General features: G+C 40.1%; 2 protein-coding genes across 2 annotated transcripts; one reads left to right on the top strand and one right to left on the bottom strand.

The window, feature by feature from the left end:
• Positions 1-10,323: 10,323 nt before the first annotated feature.
• Positions 10,324-16,372, top strand: LOC108441683 (C-type mannose receptor 2-like). The gene is made up of 4 exons (XM_037543767.1): positions 10,324-10,369; positions 11,234-11,617; positions 15,708-16,070; positions 16,158-16,372. The coding sequence occupies exons 1-3, from the start codon at positions 10,324-10,326 to the stop codon at positions 16,067-16,069; spliced, it is 792 nt and encodes a 263-aa protein (XP_037399664.1). The 3' UTR covers position 16,070; positions 16,158-16,372.
• Positions 16,373-23,649: 7,277 nt separating this feature from the next.
• LOC119264726 (C-type mannose receptor 2-like) lies at positions 23,650-25,623 on the bottom strand. Its single transcript, XM_037543430.1, has 3 exons — positions 25,292-25,623; positions 24,235-24,579; positions 23,650-24,058 (listed from the first exon to the last, which is right to left on the bottom strand). Exons 1-3 carry the CDS (start codon positions 25,503-25,505, stop codon positions 23,691-23,693), a joined length of 927 nt encoding a protein of 308 aa, XP_037399327.1. The 5' UTR covers positions 25,506-25,623; the 3' UTR covers positions 23,650-23,690.
• Positions 25,624-25,934: the final 311 nt, after the last annotated feature.

The following is a 25,934-nucleotide window of genomic DNA, read 5'->3' as shown; positions in this document are numbered from 1 at the left end:
CTCAGTGTTTCAGTTGAGGAAAGCTTGTGTGTGACATCACCACGAGTGTTAAAAATAAGACAAAATGTGTGGTGATAGGGTTTATTTGAAACATTCAAATAAATCTGAAGCATTTATTGCTTGCAAAAGCTCAATAACTATATTATGTGGAAACATTATGGATGTATTTTCTAATGTCTGAGTCATTGTTTTACAATAATTTTGCAACAAGGTGCCCAAAGAAAATGCATTTCCTCAGGTGAATCACTGTTTTGCCAACAATATCATACATAAACACTCGGGACATGTACATTTGCTGAGGGTTTTGTGTAGTACAATGTAAATAGATGTAAATAAAAACAGAATGCAATGATTTGCAAATCTCAGAGACCCATATTTTATTCACGATGGAACAAAGAACATATATCAGATGTTGAAAATGAGGCATTTTAATACTTCATGAAAAATATTAACTTGTTTAAAATTTCATGGCAGCAACGCATCTCAAAAACGTCGGGACAGGGGCAACAAAAGGATGGAAAAGTAAGTGGTACTAATAAAAAAAAAAACCTTGCAACTAACTCACATGACTGGGTATTTTAGAGAGGCAGAGTCTCTCAGAAGCAAAGATGGGCAGAGGTTCAATAATCTGCGCAAAAACTACATCTAAAAATTGTGGAACAATTTCAGCAGAGTGTTCCTCAATAAAAATTGCTAAGACTTTGAATATCCCACCCATCGACAGTAAATAACATCATCAAAAGAATCAGAGAATCTGGAGAAATCCCTGTACGCAAAGGACTGTCAATATTAGATGCTTGTGATCTTCAGGCCCTCAGGTGGCACTGCATTAAAAGCAGGCATGATTCTGTACTGGAAATCATTGCATGGGCTCAGGAACACCTCCAGAAATCATTGTCTGTGAACATAGTTTGCAGTGCAATCCACAAATGCAACGTAACGCTGTACCATGCAAATAAAGAAGCCAGATCAATGAAATCAGATGAATCAAAATTTGAAATTCCTTTTGGGAACCACAGATGCTGTGAGGACAGGGACCATCTGGTTTGTTATCAGCACACAGTTCAAATGCGTGCATCTCTGATGGTCTGGGGCTGTATTACTGCGTATGGTGTGGGCAGCTTACACATCTGGAAAGGCTCTATCAATGCTGAACAGTATATAAAGGTTTAAGAACAACATGCTACCAGCCAGACAGTGTCTGTTTAAGGGAAGGCCTTGATTATTTAAGCAAGCCAATGCAAAACCACATTGTGCATCCATTACAAACAGCATGGCTTCGAAGAAGAAACTGGGTACTAAAACTGAACTGCCTGCAGTCCAGGCCTTTCACCAATGAAAAACATTTGGTGCATCCTTCTTCTTCTTTCGGCTACTCCCTTTAGGGGTCGCCACAGCAGATCATCTGCCTCCATCTTGCCCTATCCACTGCCTCCTCTACTTTCACACCAACCATCTCCATGTCCACCTTCACTACATCCATAAACCTTCTCTGACGTCTACCTCTTCTCCTTCTGCCCGGCAGCTCCATCTCCAACATTCTTTGCCCAATATATCCACTATTCCTCCTCAACACATTTCCAAACCATCTCAACCTGGCCTCTCTGGCTTTATCTCCAAACTGCTCCACCTTCACTGTCCCTCTGATCTGCTCATTTCTAATTTTGTCCAGCCTTGTCACTCCCAACGAAGATCTCAGCATCTTCATCTCCACCACCTCCAGCTCAGCCTCCTGTCTTTTAGACAGAGGCACAGTCTCCACACCACACATCATAGCAGGACGCACTACTGTCTTGTAAACCTTCCCTTTCACTCTTGCTGCTATCCTTCTGTCACACATCAGCCCTGACACCCGTCTCCACCCACTCCATCCGGCAAAGAAGACCCAGGACTATTGATCAGCTGGAATCCCACATCAGACAGGAATGGGACAACACTCCAAAACTCCAGCAATTGGTCTCCTCACTTCGCAGACTGTTGTTAAAAAAAGAGGTGATGCTACACAATGGCCGACACGGCCCTGTCCCAACTTTTTTGAGATGCGTTGCTGCCATCAAGTTCTTAACGAGCTAACATTTTTCATGAAATGGTAACATGTCTCATTTTCAGCATCTGATATGTGTTCTCTGACCTATTGTGAATAAAATACGGTTTTATGAGGTTTATAAATCATTGCATTTTGTTTTAATTTAAATGTATTTACTTTTTGCACCGCATTCCAACTTATTTTTTTTAATTGGGGGTAATAAAATAGCTATATTTGTGTTTTAGACGTTGTGATTCTTGGTTTCTGTCACTACCGCTGTAATAAATTCTTGTCTGTACAACTAATCATTTCACATGAAACCACTCTGAATGATTTTGCTTATATCTCAGTTATTCAATTATAAAGAAATGTTAAAAAAATCCAAAGAATTTCCTCTTTCTATGTTCCCAACGACTGACTTTCTTGGTGATCCTGTTTGCCAGCAAATGTCCAAAGATAAAGGGGGTGGGTGTGTTTATAAATTGTGCAGCAGTCTTCCTTCTCTAATTGTACACCTATATTGTGGACCTAGAAGATCGATGTTGCAATAAAGTGGCCAATGAGTGGACGTACAAGGTAATTGTTTCTAATCATGTGGCCAGTGAGTGGAAGCACAAGGTAAGTGTTAATAATATTGTTGTCCACTGGAAGTACCAGGTGTTTCTACTTAAGTTGCAATTTTGTGCACATTTAATAATAAGTGCATTATAAAAGCATTATCTCATTCTGTAGCTAAATGGTGTGGCTGTCCTTCATACCCAACCCCAACCTTAACATAAGCCAACAAAAGATCACTTTTGGCCTCTTTTATGTTGCAGATTTGTGGGAAGCAATCATTTTTCTTCATGGAAAGTTGCCCATGAAAGGAAATGGAAATGTCCCCACAAATTGCCTAAAACACATACAGAAACACAATTCCTTACTGTCAGTTTGTTGGATAAAGAGAAACCTTCCTGCCGTCATCATTGCTCCCGTCTCTGCAGCCTCCCGGCATACAAAGCTGATTTAGCCCATTTCACAGCATGTGCCTCTAAATATGTATGAATCTCGTCCTTCCCCTGTGAATAATCTCAAGCACTGCCCTTCACATAGCAAAGAAGCTAAAGAAATGATTACTAGTCCAACTGGAATGGCCTGTCCCAAAGTTCACACGTTCGCTTTTGTGTACTTCTGTTCTTCATGGTGTCTAAGTGTACTTTTTCTTAAACATGCAAAAGCACAGCGCACAAGACCAAACTGAATAAACTTTTTCCTGAATACTGCTGCATTAAAAGCACTACTGGGCTAAATATACTGACCACATCATCCAGTGAACTTTGGGTCCGTGGACAGAAAAATCTTGTTGATAAGAGAAGTCACTTGAGAATGGATAGACTTGTTCAAGCTGACAGGAAGGCTATAGTCCCTCAAATAATCACTCTTTGTAACAACACTGATTAGTATTGTTGCAGTCCTTGAGACCATAATTGAGAACATCTTGAAAATGTTCTTGAAATTCAAGCAGGGGTGAAAAAAAGTGACTTGTACGTGGATTTAACCATGCTGAAGGTTATACTTTTCATTCACTTCAATTTAGATACATCAGAGTAGAGAGGCCAACCACCATGGAGCGCCCATCCTCACAAGGGGCACCAACTATCGCAAGTGATGGAATACTTGAAGGGTCTTCAACTGAACCTGCAGTCTTTTGTCATAAAGCCCACAAACTGAAAGGTATAGACAGAAAACATAGAAAGAAATGATTGTATGATATAATCATATAATCAAATAGTGTCTGCATTCCAAAATAGGTTTACCAAGAAAACCGCACAGATATTCATCTCTAATGATAATGTGCTGACTATTTGTTTTCCACCTTCATCGTAAATCATCAAAGATGATTTTATGTTTCCCACAGAAACAGCCTAGAGACGTTAACTGGAAGATGCCTGTAGTCATTCAATGGAACAATGCTCAGCCAGCGGCTGATGAAAGCAAATCAAAAAAGACTGTCACGGTATCTCTCTGGGCTATGTGTAACAGAGATGGACTGGTATTGCAAGAGATATGAGAAGACCTGAGATCCTGTACTGAGGAATGATCTCACATTCCTTGCTCTGTAAATACCAATATTATCAAGCATTTTAGTAGAAGCCTCATTACTTTTGTGGGAAGGTTTTACAATGTACTAAATGCGGGGGTGCCAGTAATTGTGACTTGTGGTTTGTTAAAAAGACACTATACAGCTAAATATCACACCTACTACATGAGCTTTTATAACATCTCATTCTAAATCCGTATGCATTGATATGGAGTTGGTCCCTCCTTTGCAGCTAAAACAGTCACTTCTCTTCTGGGAAGGCTTCCTACAAGATTTTATCTGTGGGAATTTTTGCCCATTCATCCAGAAAAGCATTTGTGAGGTCAGACACTGATATTGGATGAGAGGGCCAGGCTCACAATCTCCATTCTAGTACATCCCAAATGTGTTGATGAGGTCAGGTTGAGGTCAGGGCTTTGGTTCAGGACCAAACTGAACCAGCCAGGCCTTTATGGACCTTGCTTTGTGCATTGGGGCTCAGTCATGCTGGAACAGAAGAGGTTCTTCAGGAAACTGTTCCCACAAAGTTATATTGCTCCCGACGACTTAGCTCTGAAGATCCCTAGACCACACAACCCCTTCCACCACGACAAGGCCCCGATCCAGGAAGGTTTTAACAGTATTTCAAAATATCATTGCCTTTAAACTGGCATGTAAAAAATATTGCAGATAATAATAGTCATACTCACACCATATATATGAATGTTTAACAGTCCTTTTGAAAAACACTGTCCAATGTATTTTGATGAAAAAAAGCTTGGTAGAAAAGTATCACTGTTGTTCTCCTTTGTAATGTTTCTTTTCTCCTTCACTTCACCTTATGTTCATATGCATCATATCACCTCTTTATATCTCTCTTGATATTGTTCTGCCTTTGCTGCACGTAGGCACAGAAGGATACCACCACAGTCATGCATTACTTCCTTGGCTGGTGACGGCATCAGGAAATCAATGGAGCGTGTTTCAAAAACAAAGCTCTTTGCATGAGTTTCCATCACATGTACAGAAATATGCAGGTGAAATATGCAATTCTGCACAAAGCCAACCCTGCGCATCACCAAAAAAACACCATACCCACAGTGAAGCGTGTTGCAGGCTGCATTATGCTTTGGGGCTGTTTTTTGCAGCTGGAACTAGGGCTTTAGTCAACAGTTCCAAATATCGGTCAATTTTGCCACAAAACCTTCAGGCCTCTGCTAAAAAGCTGAAGATGAAGACCAATTTCACCTTTCAGCATGACAATGACCCAAAGCATACCTCCAAATCAGATCCAAATCCAAAAGAATGGCTTCACCAGGAGAAGATCAAAGTTTTGGAATGGCCCAGCCAGAGCCCAGACATGAATCCCATTGAAAATCTGTGGTAAGACCTAAAGAAGGCTGTACACAGGAGACGCCTCGCAATGTGATAGATTTGGAGCACTTCTGCAAGGAAGAATGGGCAAAGATTGCCAAGTCAAGATGTACCATGCTGACCGACTCCTACCCAAAAAGGCTGAATGCTGTCATGAAGTCAAAGGGTACTTCAGCAAAGTATTAGTTTAAGGGTGCGCATATTTGTGCAAACACATTATTTTAGTTCTTTATTTTTATTTTTCCATCCTAAAAGATTTCAGTTTGTTTTTCAACAGAATTGTACAGATTATGGGTCATTTTGATTGTGGAAATTGTAAGTGCCCAGTCTGTGTTGCCAGCTGCCAGCAGAGGGCGATGGTGGCAAGGCACCACAAGTTCAGGAACTCCAATTCCCAGAAGCCCTCGGACTGATTACGCCCAACATGGCACACCTGTGGACTCCTCTATTTAAGGCTGTGGCAAAGCGCAGCCCTTTGTCACACCTTTGTAGAGGGGTGACCGGTATGGTACTTAGCCCAGGTTGGTATTTAGACAACAAGAAAAGAGAGATTAAAAAACTGCCCCAAAACAACAGAAAGGAAAAAAGAGGGCAGAAAGCCAAAATGAAGGCTTAAACAAGAAATATCTCCAAGCTATACAACATAAAGCTGATCTCATCTCAGAGGCAGTGTCTTTAATTCTGATTTAAGAAAAAAGGAAAAGGGGTAGCAACAAAAACAAATAAACCAGAACACCCATTTAATGCTCAAATGAATAGTTTGTATTATGTGTTGGGGCAAATATTCACAGAGCCATTGATTTCAGGGTGAACTGATGCTGAAATCACAAACTCATCCTCTGAAGCCAAGTAAACATAAGAGCACACTAGTAGTGAGCTAGCCTACCTCCCTCGACAGGTAAACAGGCAACATGGTACAAGTACCACATGGATAAAAGTTCAACAGTCACAATCACTAGTACAAACATCATACTTGGGTCATTCTAACTGGTCTGTATTTGCAAAACACCAGGTAAACAAACATTTAAGACTAGTCAAACTACAGCTTTCTTAAAGGCCACCACCGACCACAAGGTAAAAACCCAGTGGGCCAACTGCATCTCATGAATATGAAAAAGCAGCAGATGAATCTTTTATTCAGCCACCAATCACAGCATGCATGGTACCAGATCAGCTGATCCAAACATCTCCACCTAGAAAACAGAGGATGAAAGGGAAACACAAGGTCAGCAGAGGGTAGCAACAAGGGCATTTTGGACATACCCCCCATGAAACACTGGTTCCAATGATTTTCATCTGTTCTCTCAAGCTTGAGAGATCGCATCAGCGAACACGTTATCAGACCCACGCTTATGCCGAATTTCCAAAGGATGGTTCTGAAACAATGCTGATCTCCATAGTCCTCGAGAGCTCTACATATGGCTCAAAAACACGAGGTTTGTCTGTGAACACAGACTGCAAACTTGACCTGAAGTAAACCTCAATACTGCAAACACCAAGGTCAAAGTTTCTCTCAATACTTTATGTTGAGAGTCTGATTTTTAACTATAAAAATAACTAGGTGGTCAATTTTTGCGTTCTGCTCATGCAAAAGAACTACTCCCACCCCAACAATTTCTAGCATTGATTTCCAATTTGAAGGAAGCTTTAAGTTTAGAGCGGCAAAGCCTTAACATTGCCAAAAGCTGACCCTCCACTTCAGTCATGGACTGTCAGCCAAGGGGCTTGAACCAGCAACCTCCAGCCCACAACTGCACCTTCACAGCTTGGAATGGTACATTTCTGCACATCCTCTTTCCATTTCAGTACCTGCTGAACGTGGGCTGGTGTATCTCAATATTGGTGGCATAAATATTGATTTCTGGTTAGGAGTTGCACCCTCAACTCCTAAGTAGTGTGTACAATGTTGATCTTTTAATGTTTAAAAATATTGTAACTTTTTTTAACTTGGTTTAAAGTTTTTATATTTAGGTTTGCTTGTCCCACATCTTCATTTCACTACTGCTAGTTTGTCCATAAGTGGAGCCTTAGTTTAGCCACACCCTCTGCATTTTTGAGCAGGGAGTGAGACTGCATGACCACCCCTCAATGGCCATGGAGAGCAATTAGATCCTATGGTTTTGAAGCAAGTGTCCCAAACTGTGTGGAACTTTTTTTTTTTTTTTTCTTTCTTTCATTAAAAATTGTGTAAATTGTTCAAAGCTGTGTTTTTATTCATGACTAGTGAGTCCTAAAATTGTCACTCATTCTCTAGACAGTGGTGTTACTGTATGATACAAGGTGCACTGATTTTATGAAGGCAATGAAACATTTATTGCACAACAGATTTTGTCCCAACTAGTTTAGTGTGCTGAACACTAAATATTCTCTAAATCTACAGTAACTAACTGGCTGCAGAGTTGGGCTTTATCATAAAATATTTATATGAATATTTGTTACACATGATTTAATTTGTATATATTACAAGCTTAAAAAATCTGTGCATAATTTGGAACTGTACAGTGTTGAACTCAATGTGGGGAAAGTGAAGGGACACCACCATTAGTGCCAAGACCTGCAAATCCCATAGAGACCGAATCCCATGGGTACCTGAAATTATCATTATTGTAGCAGAGCTAATTAGATGCTTACAAAGAAAAAAGGGTATTTACAAAGTGAAAGTTTCTATATTAAATTATCTATATTACTGCTACAATGATATGCAGGGTGATTTTTCAAAAATTCATCTGATGTCAATGTCAATATTTTTGCAATCCTGGAGCTCCTTGGAATCACAATCCAATTGAAAGAGGATCAGAGTTTCTGACTCGGTGGAAGACGGCTCCCTTCAGTCTGGGAGGAGATGAGACCTCTGGGCAGAAAGCATTCCATGTTCTCCACTTCAATAAGAGTGAATCCCTCATAACTGTACAACCATGGTTTTCGTTGACACAACCTCCCAAGTTTCTTGGTTCCCCAACACTGGATGACCTTCAAAATCACACTGAGAGCTGTGAGTGCAGCAACACCTGACATGCTCAATCAAGTATGGGATGAATTTGACCATGGTGTTAATGTTCTCTATTCAGCTGGAGGCACGTGTGTACACTGTTACGACCCCACATTTTGTCTAGGGTGTGTGGGATCAGTAACGTGGCATTCAAATACTGAACTGGTGTGAACCGAATCGGGGACTGACCAATGTAGAGCTTTTGAAGCCATTTTTATTAAAACCTCAAAGCCAGAGTGCTGTGATATCTAGGACCAAACTGGATGGCACCAAAGAAAAAATCAAAACCAAACCATACTTACCTACTCAAGATTTAGCTAATCCAAAAAAAAAGCCAACTCCTACACTTCCCTAGCCAGTAACCAAAAGTACAAGTGGTGGTGCCCACCTTCTGACCTAGGGAGCTAGAGAGAGTAGACATCTACATGGTGTGAATGTATTGGCTCGTTCCGCTTGCCTGTTTGAAATGCCAGGTGGTACAATCTCTTGTAAAACAGTGTGCAGGAAAAATACCACAACTAAAGTACTTCCTCTAACATATACAAGACCATCTTACAAAGTTAAGACACACTGATTGGTAAAATACCAACTAAGCACTCCCTACACGAGACTAAAGACAAACTAAAACAGGACAGGTAATCAGTCCTGTCTTTTCAGCTGTCTTAAACCTCTTTTTAAACATTGGCTCCCCCAACTGCACCAGCCAGGCCTCTGATTTGGTTCTCAAATGACTGGTTCCAGAGCAGGTACCCCTGAGAAGGAAGAGGGAGAGACACAAACACACACAAAAAAACAAAATTTCATTCACTCACGCCTAGGGGCAATTTAGCATGTCCAATCAGCCTGAGTGAATGTGTTTTGGACTGTGGGAGGAAAACTTAAAAGCTTGAAAGTTAACTTGAATAACTGGTTATCTTGACACGGGTTGTTCTAAGTAAATTAGCATGTTATGAAGGAGCTGCCTATGCTAACTTCACCTCTTGTTAAGTATAAACTTATTTTGTTTGCATAATTATTGAACCATAGTAATGTAAAACTGCAAAACAAAATTCAGTTGCAGTGTAGATGATGGTCCTTGTATCTTCAGCTTTTCTAAAAGCAGTCTTTTTTTTTTTTTTTTTTTTTTTTTTTTTTTTTTTTTACAATATTTTTGCAATATTATTCTGGTAGCCATATAGTCTTTCATAAAATACAATCTGCCTGTATTGTAAATGTTTTCCCAGATTCAGAATGTATAAAACTAACATTTTTAAAATACCATGGTGCCTTAAATACCGTATTGTAAATGTATTCTGAAATCCAGTAGGATCAAGCTCATAGGAGTGATGGTTGGGTACACACATGCATTAAGCCTTATGTCCTCAAGCCGCCCACAACAAAAGGCCACACTGATTAACATCTCTGATGTGCTGATTACTGGCTTTCCAAGGTAAAACCACCTGCATCCTTCTTCACATGTGATGGAACCTCATGCCTCAAGCTTTTTCACGCTGTAGCTCTCCAGAGATATTCATTTGAATTTGCTCTTGGCATTAACTGATACTGTCAGGAGGCAATGACTGATGAAAGCAAGGTAAAATAAGACTGATCTCATCTGTCTGACTACGTGTAAACAAAGGTGGGTTGGTATCAAGTGAGATATAAAGAGGTGATGTACTCTGTATGAACATTAGCATGAGGTGGGGAACAACGAGAGAACATCAGGACAGAGAAAACGGCTTCATTTACTCTTTTACCAACATTTTTGCAAAAGGATTTTTAAGCATTTGGATTTTTGGCGTGAGTCTCATTTGATCACTTTCATATGCCAATTTCAATGCACTGGTGCTGGAATGATATTAAAACTTCAAATGTGACTTAAACATGTAGGTTGAGATGTTCATGGATCAGAAATGGACTTCATTCGTCTTGCTGCTCTCAGGTCAGTGAGCACTGTCTCTAGTAGACGTTTCAAACGGTCAAATAGTGAGCTAGACACCACTCTGGTTTTTCCTTTGCCTTCTTCAACTGATGTAATAGGAACAGTGAGGTCCATAAACATTGTTGCTATCGTCAGTATATTGGAGTGAGGTTAGGTGAGGTCTTGGTCAATACAGAAAAATGGCTCTTTTCCTTAATGCTTGGGTTGCCTTAGTGGTATGCTTTGGGTTATTGTCTATCTGCATCCAATGTACAGATAATATACACTTCAAGCCTTTTACATGTCAGTATTCATCCTGCCACTTTTTCAGCAGATGCAACAAGTAAGAGAAGTAGTTCAATTGGCTGCCATACATGCCTATTCCATAACACTACCTCCACCATGTTCAATGAATACGGTGCTATGTTTTGGCTCCTCTTTTCTTCCTATCATTCTCGTACATTCTGTTGATCTTTTTGTTTGATCTGTGCAAAGATGTTGAACTGTATAGGCTGGTCTTCCTGTTCTTGAGGCTTTAACGATGCTTTACATCTTGGGGTAAATTACTGTTCTTGAGCTAGCCAACCATTGTAAAGGGGTTTTTCTTCTCTAGGAACCTTGACGATTGTTTCATGTTCCTTCTTGAGTGAAAAATTAACTTGCTTCACTTCCTTGGCTATGCATGAAGATGTAATTAAATTTTCACCATGTGGATGAAAATGATCTAAAACTCTGCACTTTGAGCCAAGTTAAATTATGCAACATGCATTTATATTTATTGACCGAACTGTATTTGCCTCATTTGCATCTGTCTGTCTGCAAGAAGTTGTTTTTGGTATTTTGTTTTGCATCAAGAAAATCTTGACGTGTCTTTATTCTGCACAGTGGTCTATGTGGCTTCATACCTTCCTCATCGGTATCACTTCGTGAATCAGTATAAAACGTGGACTGAAGGTCAGAGCTACTGCAGACAGACCTTCACTGATCTGGCCACCATCAACAACCCGGAAGAGATGAACATGGTGAAATCCATGCTTCAAAATAAAGTTGGGCGTGTGTGGATCGGCCTAAATAGAGTAGATGGTCAGAAATGGCTGTGGTCTCTGGAAGATGGCAGCTCCTTCATAAATGGACAGTCCTACAATAACTGGTATACAGGCGAGCCAAACAACGGACTAAACAGGAACTCTTGTGTTTTCTTGTGGGGCTCTGATGGAAACTGGGTTGATGACGACTGCACAAATGTATATAACTTTGTATGTTACACAGGTAAGAATATGCACTTTGTTTGCAAGAACAGTAGAATGAAGCAATTTTAAACCAATTTGAAAATACAGAATTGTTTCAAATTGGAGGTTAGAAAAATTTGAACTATTCCCTTTTCTTTAGATAAGAGAATCCTTTGTTAGTCTCACAGCAGGGGAAATTCACAATTTAAAATTCCTTTTAACTTGCTACATGCTAAAATTTAGAAAATCACTGATCCTATTTTGAAATCCTGTTTTAAGAATTTTGTCAAACATACTGGTGCAAATTCAGAGGAGCCAGGGGGATGGGTGGAGGTACAGTGGGGGGGGAAAAAGTATTTAGTCAGTCACCAATTGTGCAAGTTCTCCCACTTAAAGATGAGAGGCCTGTAATTGACATGGGTAGACCTCAACTATGAGAGACAAAAATGAGGAAGAAAAATTCAGAGAATCTCACTGTCTGATTTTTAAAGAATTTATTTGCAAATAATGGTGGGAAATAAGTAATTGGTCAATAACAAAAGTTCATCTCAATACTTTGTTATATATTCTTTGTTGGCAATGACAGAGGTCAAACGTTTTCTGTAAGTCTTTACAAGTTTGGCACACAGCATTGCTGGTATGTTGGCCCATTTCTCCATGCAGAGCAGTGATGTTTTGGGGCTGTCGGTGGGCAACACGGACTTTCAACTCCCTCCAAAGGTTTGTGGTTGAGATCTGGACACTGGCTAGGCCACTCCAGGACCTTGAAATGCTTCTTACAAAGCCACTCCTTTGTTGCCCTGACAGTGTGCTTGGGATCATGGTCATGCTGAAAGACCCAGCCACGTTTCATCTTCAATGCCTTTGCTGATGTGAGGTTTGCACTCACTCACAATACATGGCCCCGTTCATTCTTTCATGTACACGGTCCTGGTCCTCGTCCTGGTCCCTTTGCAGAGAAACAGCCCCAAAGCCTGATGTCGCCACCCCCATGCTTCACAGTTGGTATGGTGTTCTTTGGATGCAACTCAGCATTCACTCTCCTCCAAACATGACGAGTTGAGTTTGTACCAAACAATTCTACTTTGGTTTCATCTGACCATATGACATTTTTCCCAATCCTCTTCCGGAACATCCAAATGCTCTCCAGCAAACTTCAGACATGCCCGGATATGTACTGGCTTAAGCAGGGGGACACGCCTGGCACTGCTAGAGTCCCTGGCGGCGTAGTGTGTTACTGACAGTAGCCTTTGTAACGTTGGTCCCAGCTCTCTGCAGGTCATTCACTCGGTCCTCCCGTGTGGTTCTGGGATTTCTGCTCACCGTTCTTGTGATCATTTTGACCCCACGGGCTGAGATTTTGTGTGGAGCCCCTGATCGCAGGAGATTAGCAGTGGTCTTGTAGGTCTTCCATTTTCTGATTATTGCTCCCACAGTAGATTTCTTCACACCAAGCTGCTTGCCTATTGCAGATTTCAGTCTTCCCAGCCTGGTGCAGGGCTACAATCTTGTTTCTGGTGTTCTTCAACAGCTCTTTGGTCTTCAACATGGTGGAGCTTGGAGTGTGACTGAGGTTGTGGGCAGGTTTCTTTTATACAGATAACGAGGTCAAACAGGTGCCATTTAATACAGGTAATGAGTGGAGGACAGAGGAGCTTCTTAAAGAAGTTACAGGTCTGTGCCAGCCAGATATCTTGCTTGTTTGTTGGTGACCAAATACTTATTTTCCACCATTATTTGCGAATTCTTTAAAAATCAGACAACGTGATTTTCAGAATTTTTTTTTTTTTTTTTTTTTTTTTCTCCTCAATTTGTCTCTCATAGTTGAGGTCTACCTATGTCAATTACAGGTCTCTCATCTTTTTAAGTGGGAGAACTTGCACAATTGGTGACTGACGCAATACTTTTTTTTCCCCCCACTTTGTCTCCTTTACTCTCTGAAGTGATGTAAGACCGTTTTCATCTCAGGGTGGTTGGTACATCTAGATTAGTTTCAAAATAGCTTTGCTTCAAAAGAGTTGCCAGATCAACTATTGACGTAAGATTTATGAATGTTACTTTTGTATTTCTTTTTAATTATCACTGACTGACTAGTATTCAGGTATTTACTGATATTTAAAAATAACTTGGATCAGACTAAAATTTCATGTCTCGTTGCTGCAAAAAGCAATGTACTGGCTATACGTGTATTTAATCTTATTCTGGTTAATATTTGCAGAGGTGTAGACTCGAGTCACATGACCTTGAATCACAAAATCAACAGACTTGGGACGTGACTTTGACTTGAAAACCAATGACTCGGACTCGAGAAAGTAGAAAAACATGGAGAGTCTGACTGCAGACCTGCACTGTCGGTTACTTTTTCATGTGAAATGGATTTGTTTCCTGTGCTTATTCTCGCCTTATTTTATTTCAGAAGAGAAGCAAAGTGTCTAGAGTTCAGGTTCACCTCCATAAACGAGAAGCAAGCAAAGCATCCACAGCATCAATGCGCGCTCAGCACTTAAACTTAAGCAAACTGTTTATTTTCCTCATGGTGGCTAATTAAAAGAACAAGACACAGCGTCTCTATTGGACCTCAATTTTTTTAGATTCTGCAGGTAAAACCAGACTAATATTCACCACAAAGCTGATTCACTTCTTTGGCAACTTCACCATAATTTTGCTGTCTTTTTGTGTCGGTGGTTGTTTTTAGTCTTGTGTGCCCCATGTTCCTAAAAATCATCAAATTATTTTCAATAGTACTTTTAATTTGTTTTTCCCCTGTGTAGTGTCTTTGTACCAGTATGTTGGTCTTGCACACTTGAAAGGGATGGTTCCTCAAAGGTTCTTTTATAAAAAACATTCTAAAAGCATTTGAAGAATACTTTGCATTAAAGGTTTCTTTGCATCATGAAATGGTTCTTCAGATTGGAGAATATGCTGTAGATGGTTCTATATAGAACCTTTTTGAAAGATTCTACAGAGCACCCAACAGGGTTCTCCTACAATCACAATGGCAAGCTTAACAATAGAAAATCCTTTAGGTGCTATATGGAACCTTTTTTTTGAAGTGCTCTGTACAGAACCATCTACAGCACATTTACTCCATGAAAGGATTCATAAGAGGTTCTTTTTGAAGTACCATCCTTGTGGGTATCTGTGTACAATGGATTTTGTTAAAGGTGATGAAGAAAAAGTTCCAGCCATACATAGTTAACATGCTGTCATTAAAAGGCTGTAGTACTGTTGCCTTCATTGCCTGTTTATGGCATTAAATTAGCTGAATAATGCAGACTGACTTGTTTAAGACTCAGAGTAGGACTATTGACTTCCGACTTGACTTGAAATTCACCTGTATTGACTCTGGACTTGAATCGAGACTCTACTTTCTTAACTTGGGACTTGACTCAGGAGTTAAGTGTCGAATTGTGACTTACTTGTTCCCACTTTATTTGCATTTTAATATTAAAGATAAACATGAGATCAACAAGTATAACTATGTACACATTTCTAAGCATGTTTGAATTTTCTCGTGCTCTCCAGAAATTTCCTAGTCAAATCTACAGGACCTTGAGAATTCTAAAGGGTTTACACACTTCCACCTTCCATCCTCCATCTGTTGCTGTCAGACAATTCTTTTCAAGTTGTGAAAATATAAAGGAGCTCTTCATTATGTACTACAATTTTCTTTCAGGAAAGAAAACGGCTGTCACAAAATTACAATTGGTTACTCAGCTAAAGAACTTTCCTGATGCTCAGCTCTACTGCAGGAAGCAGTACACGGACCTCCCCAGTGCAAGGAACCAGAGTGAGAACCAGATGATCGTGGGAATAGCTAACGGAAAGCCTGTCTGGTTAGGCCTTTTCAGAGAGTCCTGGGGGTGGTCAGATCAGAGTAACTCCATATATAGGAACTGGTGGGCTGGACAGCCAGATGAGACTCTTCATAAGGACTGTGTAGCAGTCATTGCATCAGGAGGGCAAATGGGCAGCTGGGAAAACTGGCCATGTCAAATGAATTTCACTTTCATCTGCTATGAGGGTGAGCATCATCATCATCATTAATTTAGAAACTGATTATGTAAACCCAGATAAAACGTTGGCTTCTTGATTGAATTGCACACATTCTTCTCTTTTTTAATTTCCAGACCAGCTGATCTTGATCAATCAGAATCTGACCTGGAGAGAAGCTCTGAGATACTGCAGAGATAATTATGTGGATCTGGTCTCTGTTCACTCTGAGGAGATCCAGCTCTGGGTGAAGGAGGTGGCACAGAAAGCCTCCACTGAACTTGTGTGGCTGGGTCTGCGTCACACCTGCACTCCGGGTTTCTGGTACTGGTTGAATGTTTCACCTATGTGCTACCAGAACTGGGCTCCAGGTAACGGGACCGGAGGAGAAGACTGCAGCACTGTAGAGAGAACCGGAGCAGTGCAGGCTAGAGGAGGTCAGCAGTGGGTCAGCCTGCCTGAGACCCACAAACTCAACTTCATCTGCACCGCCTATTAAGGTTAGTTATTTTGTCCATGTGACTGAAGATATTTAGACCGCACTGTACAATCTTGTCTTGTCCCTTTTTTCTCTTTCAACCTTGAAGACTAAAGAAGCTCTGGTCATCGGCGCTGAAAAACAATGGATCCAGAACTAGAAACGGAGCACAAAAGGAAATGAGACGGAACACCTGGGGCCTGTCTCATGAAGCATGTTGAACATGGACATGACTACTGATCAAGTTTCCACTCACGTAACCTACTGCCACTTTACATGACTACCCTTATTAGGAGCTTGTTAATGGTTATTAATTAGGTCATAAACCTCCTGCACCTCCTGCATTTAACCAATCTGTGAAGTGAAACACCACATACACACTAGTGAACACACACACACACACTAGGGGCAGTGAGTACACTTGCCCAGAGCAGTGGGCAGCCCTATCCATGGTGCCTGGGGAGCAGTTGGGGGTTGGGTGTCTTGCTCAAGGACACCTCAGTCATGAACTGTCGGCCTTGGCAATCGAACCGGCGACCTTCCGGTCACAGGGCCTCCAGCCCACGACTGCCCCCGAACACACCTGTACACATTCTTTATGTATGCTATAGTAGTGTAGTAAGAATTGTTTGCATGAACTTCTACTCTAGGATCTTGTTTTGCAACATATTGAGTTTATCCTGTTGATTTGATGGTTTCCCATTGATTTGCTTTTAAGGTTCTTCATCCAGTCCTACATTCATGAAGTTGGTAGTGGTATGACTCGCATGGCTAAATTTGCAGTTTAAAAGCTGTGCTAAACACTTTTTTGCATAGTTAAATTTAAGCAGGACATCTTGTATGCAAAGAGCTGGTCTGATGGCACGTCTTCATTCCATTTAAACAGAACTTGATTCTCCTTATTTAGTTGGTCTGTCCTCAAATGTTGGTGTCTTCCTGTTTGGTTGCAATGAAAGCCTGCAACAACCTACATGGTGCATAGTCAGTTTTATAAAGTTCTGTGCTTGAATTTTGACTTGCATTCTTTTGACTTACATTCAACTTTTGTATGGTGCCTCTGTTTTACTTTTGTAATCCTTATCTAAGTAATAAAGTTGGTGAAGGATTTGGCTCTACAGGTTTTAAATCGTTTTTCAGGAGAAATGTAATTTCAGATATTTCAACCTACAACTTAAATTCAAAATGTCTTCACAAAAAATCTATTTGCTGGTTTCCAAAGATATCGAAAGTTTGTGTGAAGTCAAACATGTATCTCATTGGTAAGAAGAAAAAGGAAATTTCTAGGTGAGTTGGAGTGAAACGATCCAATCACAAAAACCTCCGATACGGTTTCAGCTGGCTAACAGTTGTGCATCGAAAATGTTGAAGTCTGCAAAATCACACATTCTATATGGATAAGGCTTGTACATAACCTCATAGGGCCCATCTAGACAGCTGAAATTAAAAAGATTAAATGCATGGCTAAATCTTTATTCCTGATAGAAATGGAAAAAATGCAGGGTCTTAATGCATTAATGAGTTATGAATATGATTTTTTTTTTTTTTCTCTATTAGTAATATAGCTTCACATGGTCTTGATGGAACAAGTGATTAAAGTAGACCCTCCAGATTTTAAAGTAAAATTATTTTAGGGTCAGTTTCCCAGAAAATAACTTCCTTCAATGGAGAAGGATCTTTTTGTTCTGATTGTTGCTGTAGTCTAGGACTAGTCTTAATCCCTTTGAGTGTCTGGGAACCCAGCATCTATTGTTTATTTATTGCTAATCAACATTTCAGTATAGTTTGGTGCTTCTTTCAGTATTTCTAAAAATGTAGGATTTATTATATCAAGAATATGTAGTGGTGGTGACCAGATCAGTGTAGCTCTGTCTGTAGTATCTCTAAGCTTCAGTGCTGTTTTTACTCAAGTGATACCAACGAGGAACCAACGTGTATGCAGATATACCACACACAGCTGTGAAGAACATGAGTGTCATTATTAGATCAGCCTTTGATCAGAGACTGTTCCAGTAATGAAGTGTAAAGCACTTTGCATGAGTGTATCAAATATGCAATATAAGGCAGGTTATCATGAGAAACATATATATTAACAGTTTCCTTTCAATGCTGGGGTCAAATGGAGTTTTCATTTTAACACTGGTGTTTCTTTGGTGCCGCTCCCAAACCTCACTTCCCCTTTTGGTAGCACAGCCATAGGAAACCACTTAAATTTCAATCCTGGGAGCTGTGCTAAAGAGAGCCAGGATTGGGGTGGCTTGGGGGCAGATTTGCCCTCTATCCCTAAGGTTTGGTTTCAGCGCACTTCCTCCTTTTGATGAACACCCTGAGTCGGATTTGGGGAAGGAGAACTTGCCCTTATTAAAGGCTTTCGGGCAGCTCTGAGGACAGAGAATGTGACAACCTAACACACTGACGAACAACCCTCCAAGCTGAAAAGCTGCTAATGTAAGAGAAGATAAGTGGACGTCGCTGCTGGTTTTGTGCATTTGTGTGCAAAAACTGTGTTGTGAATGGTCGCACCTGTGGCCACCTGCACTGCCTCCAGTATCGTTTTCCTGAAAAGGTCTGGTCATAATGCCTCCTTATTGTTCAACCACAGAGTGGTCAGTTACAGGATTCTAGAAATGACTAGTCTGCCAGTTTCTTCTTGGGTAAGGCACTTAACCCACGTTGTCCCAAGTGATGCAGCTCTATTTGGATACGCATCAAATAAAGCCTTTTTGTATTTATTTTTATGTAAAGTACCTTGAAAAACTGAACTTTTCCATATTTTTTTTTTCATGTTACACCCACAAACTTAAATGCATTTTAGTGGGATTTTGTGATGGACCAACACAAAGTAGCATGGAATTGTGGAGTGAGAATTATATACGTTTAAAATTTTCAATAAATAAAAATCTAAAGTGTTTTGTGCAATTGTATTCAGCCCCCTGTACCAATAACCCTCAAAATCCAGTGTGACCAATTGTCACGCATTCTCACACACTTGAGGACATTTCCCAGCAGCCTTTGGGAGATCGGCCACAACCGGAGTCTGACACGGACTACATTTCCCAGGAGTCACAGGGGACTCACGTGACTCCTATCAGTGTTCACAATCCCTGGAGTACTAACGCAGAACACATGGGGAATGGCAAAACCCGGGATCTGGCAAATGTCTCCATGGTCCAGTAAATTACCCCACATTCAGTACATCCTCTCTTTTGGCCATTACAAGCATAAATACAGTTGTCATTTTTGGAGTGACTGGAATGATGGTTGAGAGCATCGTTGCAGTGATTTTGTTAAATGTTTGTGACACTCAGTGCTAGTAAATCAGATCAGTGCTTTAGGGTGAATGGATAGACTGGGGCCCAATTGTCTTCAGTGATGGCAGGACAAGGGAAAAGTTCTCGCTGCTGGGCTTTGGTTACATTTAGGGTATGTTATGCTTTCAAAGAGGGGGCAATTATTTATTATTGCCCACCCCTAATTTTTCAGCGATACAAAGCTGAAGTCAGATATTCACCAGCTTCTTGTTTGAATTTTCCCGTTCCAACTTGAATAGAGCAGCAGTTACGTTCTAACGCTTCCGGCATGAATACTGCTGGAGGAGAAATGGGAAAGTTAGCTAGCTAGCTACCAAAGACATTAGCATGCTATTAATTTTTTTTCCTTGCTTATGAAGAAAATGACCAGAAATACATTGAAACGACAAACTAGGATAATACAATGGTTACCATAATCTGTAATGAAGAAAATATTAACATTTGGGGGATTCTTTGGTTGCTTGTGCAGCCCTACCCCCTGAACATGAATGTGCAAAACAAAAGACTAATAGCTAAGTGGTAGGGGCAAGGTGTGAAATGGGACTGGGCCGGAGTCATTCAAGAGAGCGGGAATTTTTCTCATCTTGTGGTTGATGATATTTTGGAGGGCTTTCCAGACTGAAACAGGATCCTTAGCAGTACTGTGGCTTCTCAGATTGTCCAAGTATCTTTTCTTTACTGCCTTTATCCATCCAGCTCAGCCTCTTTGTTTAGAATGAGGATGCAAATCACATCTGCTCTTGGATCAGTTTACTAATCCTTAACCATAACTGCGGTTTATAAGCATTAAAAACGTGATTTTTGGTGATCATGGTTAATACCACAATGCTTTGGGTATTTACAAAGGGTCACTTGAAATCCAGATTTGTTTTCAGTGACTAACTTGCCAGATAGTGAGGCAGTGAAAGACCCAAGGTTGTCTCCTTGAACTTCCTAGTTAAATGTGCTGAGCACGGAGTGATTTTTCTTTTTGTTTTGGCACAGAAAAAGGATTTGTGTTAGAGAGACAATGCAGAAAGAAAGTAAGGAAAAATTGTATGGGGAAAATAAAGTGAAAAACAATCAATTTATAGCATGAGGTTTTCAAGGAGTTCAGGGTTATTTTAATAAAAAAAATGAGGGGAAGTGAGGACGATATGAATCAATAAAGCTGAAGGCAAGAGCAGAGTGCAGTAGAAGCACTTTAAATGAGCTCAGCCAATCAGCTTTGAAGGCATCATGGCTTCAATCATGTCAGTTTGGTAGTAAAACTCAAGCTTCCACCATACAAGTATAAGATTCCAGCATCAAAGGATAAATTGTATGAAAATGGTAAATGAGCAATACACTTCCCACTCGGTGGTGTTGGAACTGAGCTAATAGGACTCTTTCAGGTCTTTTTGCATGCTGCTTAGTAAATGGATATGAATATTAGTAGTATAAGTATATCAGTATTTGAGTAACACATTCAAGTCTTCTAAACCATCAGTGTGACCCTTTTTAGGGGTTGAACAAACTTCACGTCCCCCTCTTTTTTCACCAAACCACAAGTCTTTAACCTGGTGCTGAAAAGTGCTTCAAGTTCAGCAGTCAGCCAAGACCCTCCCTCAGCAATGAGCTCATAATCTACATTAATCAACACTTCCCATGCCTTGCAGGTGAAGCTATTTAGCAGAGCTTGTTTGAGATGTATATCTTCTAGCAACCCTCTGCTGACGCACCTAAGACCATGCCTCAACCCTCGTAGAGGCGCTGAATCCGACTGTTCAAATGTAAATGTTTTGAAGAAGATAAACACCTGGCTGAAGTAGACAGCTGCAAGGAACCATCTTCCAGACACATACTTAACTTATGCCTTGTTTGATATAAGAGTAAATGACCAAGACAAAGTGCACACTGTCCTGAGAGAAGGAAAAAGACTGAAATCCATTTCTGAGAGACAAATGTACTTTCATCACTCGGATGCTTAGATCAAACTTAATCAAACTTGAACATTGGTGCACTGTAATAATTACGCCATGTAAGGATAATTATGGAGACCCATGATTTAGAAGAGCTCTACTCATGCTATAAACATGAATGCTAAAGAATCCCACAGGAAAAGGTTCTTCTTTCTCCAATATTCTGGTTTTGTTTTTCTCTTTTTCCTTTGTCATGTACAACCCCAATTCCAATGAAGTTAGGATGTTGTGTAAAACATAAATAAAAACAGAATACGATGATTTGCAAATCCTTTTCAACCTACATTCAGCTGAATACACTACAAAGACAAGATATTTAACGTTCAAAGGGATAAACTTTGTTTTTTGCAAATATTCACGCATTTTGAATTTGACGCCTGCAAGTTTGCAGGTAACGTCATTTCAACATCGTAAATCAAGTGCAAACTGGAATGAGCTGCAGTAAAGTCACTATATAGATTATAGAAATATCACATTCACTACTTCTTAACCAGGGCTTCTCAGCTTTTTACAGTGTGACCCTCTCTTAGGGTTAAAAACATTTGTGACCTCTTTCTTGAAAACCACACCATGGATCTTTAGGCTAGTGTGGAAAAATGCCTCAAGTTCAGTAGCAAATAGAAACATTGGTTGAGCTGGTGTTACATGAGGTGGTTGTATTGGAGCACCATTCTTGTAACCCAACCCAACTGAAATCCATTTCTGGGAGACCCATATATCTCGTCACTCAGATGTTTAGATCAAACTTCACAACGTTGGCGCCCCATAACATTTATACCATGTAAGGGTTATCATGGAAAGCAGAACGACTTGGACGAGCTCTACTCGGTACTAATGTGAACGATAACGAATCCTGGAGGAAAATATTCTTCTTTCTTCAGTGTCGAGATGTCGTTCTGCCCCTCTCCAACTCACATAATGCTCATATACAGTATCTCACTTCTTTATACCTCCAGGCTCCAGCCCTTCTACGTGTATTCCCAGACAGTCTTGTATTGTTTCCTCATTCATTATTGTATTGTTCCCGTCAGCAGCGACACGGACAGTTCCAGTAAATGGTTTTTGGGGGTTTCTGTGGACCAGGGAAGAGGTTTATGCAAAGCTCTTTGTGTGATAGACATGCAAAGTAGCCCAGGCTGATTTTCAAAGCAAATAATCAGCATCATCAGAGATGAATGTTACTATTGTTTCCCTTGTTGGCCTTTGGAGTCAGTAAAGTCACCTGTGCACCAAATTCAATGTTTGTTTATATACTCGAGAAGAAATATGTTTCAAAAATGTTCTGATTCCTAATTATGGACATTCAGGAAATCACCAAAAAACTGACCCATGATGCCAGAAGATTCTTAAATTGCTGTGGAAAAGTTTTAAAAGGAAGATCAAACTGTCAGAGGTTTTCCACTAAAATTAGCTCCAACAACAGTTGGTTCATATGAGATACTTTGCCTGCAATATTTACCTCTAGCCGGTGCAAATTAATGCAATTAAAAGCACTTAGACACACAGTGCTGATGCCTTCACCAACTTTATTGCTTAACCAACACAAAGTAAACAGAGGTGATGCAATTAATGTTACCACAGCAGTAATTAGTATGAAGTTGGCTTGAATAAAGCCATTTGTCAAAACATTTTTATATGTGCACTTTGCCGGCAACTTCAGCAGTTTGTCATACCAAGAGTACAAACTTCACAAACGAATAATGGCAGTGGAAATATACAAAATTGGATAAATCTGATATACTGTAGGAAGATGAACAAAACAAATGCCTAGTGGAGTCTATTAAAGTCACCATATTTTACCATACATATGTTAAACCAGATCGTGGTGGTTCATTTAATTAACATGTTCTTGGCTTTCTGTTGCAGTTTCCAGTTTTGTGAAAAAGGTAAATGCTACAAATCCTACTGTACTACTATTGGCTTTAGGGTCTGGGCCATAACACCACTAGCTTTGTGTCATAAAACAGATAAAAAGGATGTTACTATGGGTAAAAAAAAAAATCCACCACCAATATTACAACTAGTAACATGTCTAGTATTACTTATAATTACTACTTATTTCTAGTTATCATAAGTCATCTTACCAAATATAATGCTCAGAAACAAGAATCAAAATGTAATTTCAATGAAATCAAATGAAGCACATTTGATGTCTGGTTATCACCCTTAAATCTCTACAGCAGTTCTAAATGGGTTTAATTCCAAAACCTGAGCCACAGGAATGAAACGTTACACATGATTTTAGTTCCCTTGATCTGATGCTGTACTCACTGATGTTGAGTACAGATGATTTGACCAGTTTGTTTTCATATTTCATCTACAAAAACATAACACATGCAAAGTTTACAGTCTATAAGAAAGCAAGTCACAGACACTCAATCATGCACTCAGCAGCTAACCTTCATAGGTGAGGCAGATGAAGTTGAGTTTGTGATCCTCAGGCAGGCTGACCCACTGCTGACCTCCTCTAGCCTGCACCGCTCCGGTTCTCTCTACAGGGCTGCAGTCTTCTCCTCCTGTCCCGTTACCTGGAGCCCAGTTCTCGTAGCAGATAGACACTCCACTCATCCAGAACCAAAAGCTGAGGGTGCAGGTGTGACGCAGACCCAGCCACACATGTTCAGTGGAGGCGTTCTGTGCCACCTCCTTCACCCAGAGCTGGATCTCCTCAGAGTGAACTGAGACCAGATCCACATGATTATCTTTGCAGTATCTCAGAGCTTCTCTCCAAGTCAGATTCTGCTTGATCAAGATCAGCTGGTCTGGAAGAAAAAGGAAAACAGGAAAGGATCATAAGGTGCATAATTTAGAGCAGTTTTACATAATCAAGTAAGGTGTGTTGAATTCATGATCAGTGACACTTTTTTAAAAATTCAAATAGACAACTACACTTGAAATTAGCAAATAAAATACTTAAATTATAGAAGATGCAACTCACTTTCATGGCAGACGAATGGAAGCTGGCTGTTGCCGTTCAGATCATGCCATCGGCCCTGCTCAGCCATAAACACTGCAGTGCAGTTCTGGTTTCCATCACGGTTATTAGGTTGTGCTGATGCCCAGTATCTGAATAAAGAGGCACTCTGATCTGCCCACTTCCAGGAATTGTAAAACAGGCCGATCCACAGACTGTTATTGACTGAAGTTTTTGCTGAATCTAATATCTGCTGGTTCTCAGTCTGGCTCCTCACACTGACCAGGTCTGTGTAACGTTCTCTACAGTAGACCTGAGCATCGTACCAGCTCTTTGCCTCCTTAATCAATATGTATGTAGAGTTTTTCCCTGAAAGTTAACAATATATATTGAGCTACATCTTTCCATTTTTAACATGTATGTTTGAAAAACTATGCATCTCTAAATTGTGAACTTTGTTAAACAAGTAGACTTAAATGGTCCTACTTTGTATTAAGTGTCTCTAATAGCTAGTTACATGTGAACATGTGCAACAACCATGTAACTACTAATTTAGTTTGTTGCAGATGGATTACAGAAATTACATAGATGTAATTTCATTTGTAGTCTGACTGGAACAGCAGATCTTTTTCATCAATGCAAGGACGTATGTAATAACTTGCATTAAGACATTTACACTGTATCTGCCAGCTGTCCTAACATTTTAGCCAGCATTTATGTTGCTAGTGCTGTGACACTGTAACCAGTTTCAGTTTTAAACCAGTCTGTAATGAGACAGAACAGCAGACGCCCCCTTATATTAAAATATAGCTTTTATAGCATGAATTAAATGTTACAAAGCAATGTCTGTTACCACTCCTTTATTACACAGTACCTACATAATAACTGTTATGTAACAAAATTACATAAGATGTACTCCTGTAATCCATCTATTACATTGGTTAAGTCATCAGTAGTCACCATGTTGTTGCAAGTGTTATTCATGTGTACAGTTATTAGACACTATTTAAAGTGGGACCACATAAACGTGCACCATAGCTTTGAAATGGAGTAACTGAACCTTCACCAAAATTCAACTCACTCTCATAGCAGATGAACGGAAACTTTGTTTCACAGTTTTCATTACTCCAGTAGCCCCCGTCAGTCATTACAATATAACCACAGGTCTCTTTTCCACTAGGAATATCTGGTTGGTTTTGTTTCCAGTACCGGAATGAGGAGTAACTCTGATCTGACCACTTCCAGAAGACTCTGAACAGGCCAATCCACACTCTGTTTTCTTTGGCTGCCTCCATTATCTTGACATTCTCAGCCTGGTTCCTCACGCTGGCCAGATCGGTGTGATTCTTTCTGCAGTAGCTCTGAGCATCATGCCAGCTCTTGAAGTCATTAATAAATACATAACTACTACTTCTTTCTGAAAACCATGAACAGCAATTTCTTTCATCATTCTGCACACAAAGAATCTTACAACATAACAAATGACATAATATTTTGATGCAAATGAACTCATGAAAAAAGTAAAACACATAGAAAATAAATTAATTTGCAACTGTGCAGCAGGTTAAGCTATCAGATTTCAGATTAGTTTGGAAGAAGGGCAAGTTAGCTTCCTAACTTTTGACCAGGACAAAATACTTTTAAAGCAATCTGGGAGGAAGTAAGCATCAAAAATGTTTAGTTGAGTGAAAATATGCTTGGTCCTCAGTTACTGCTGAATGAAT

The sequence above is a fragment of the Pygocentrus nattereri genome, chromosome 12 (genome assembly GCF_015220715.1).
Source record: "Pygocentrus nattereri isolate fPygNat1 chromosome 12, fPygNat1.pri, whole genome shotgun sequence".
Classification (NCBI taxonomy): Eukaryota; Metazoa; Chordata; class Actinopteri; order Characiformes; family Serrasalmidae; genus Pygocentrus; species Pygocentrus nattereri.
Note: the sequence above shows the minus strand (reverse complement) of the source record. Positions and strands in the feature narration are given on the sequence as shown.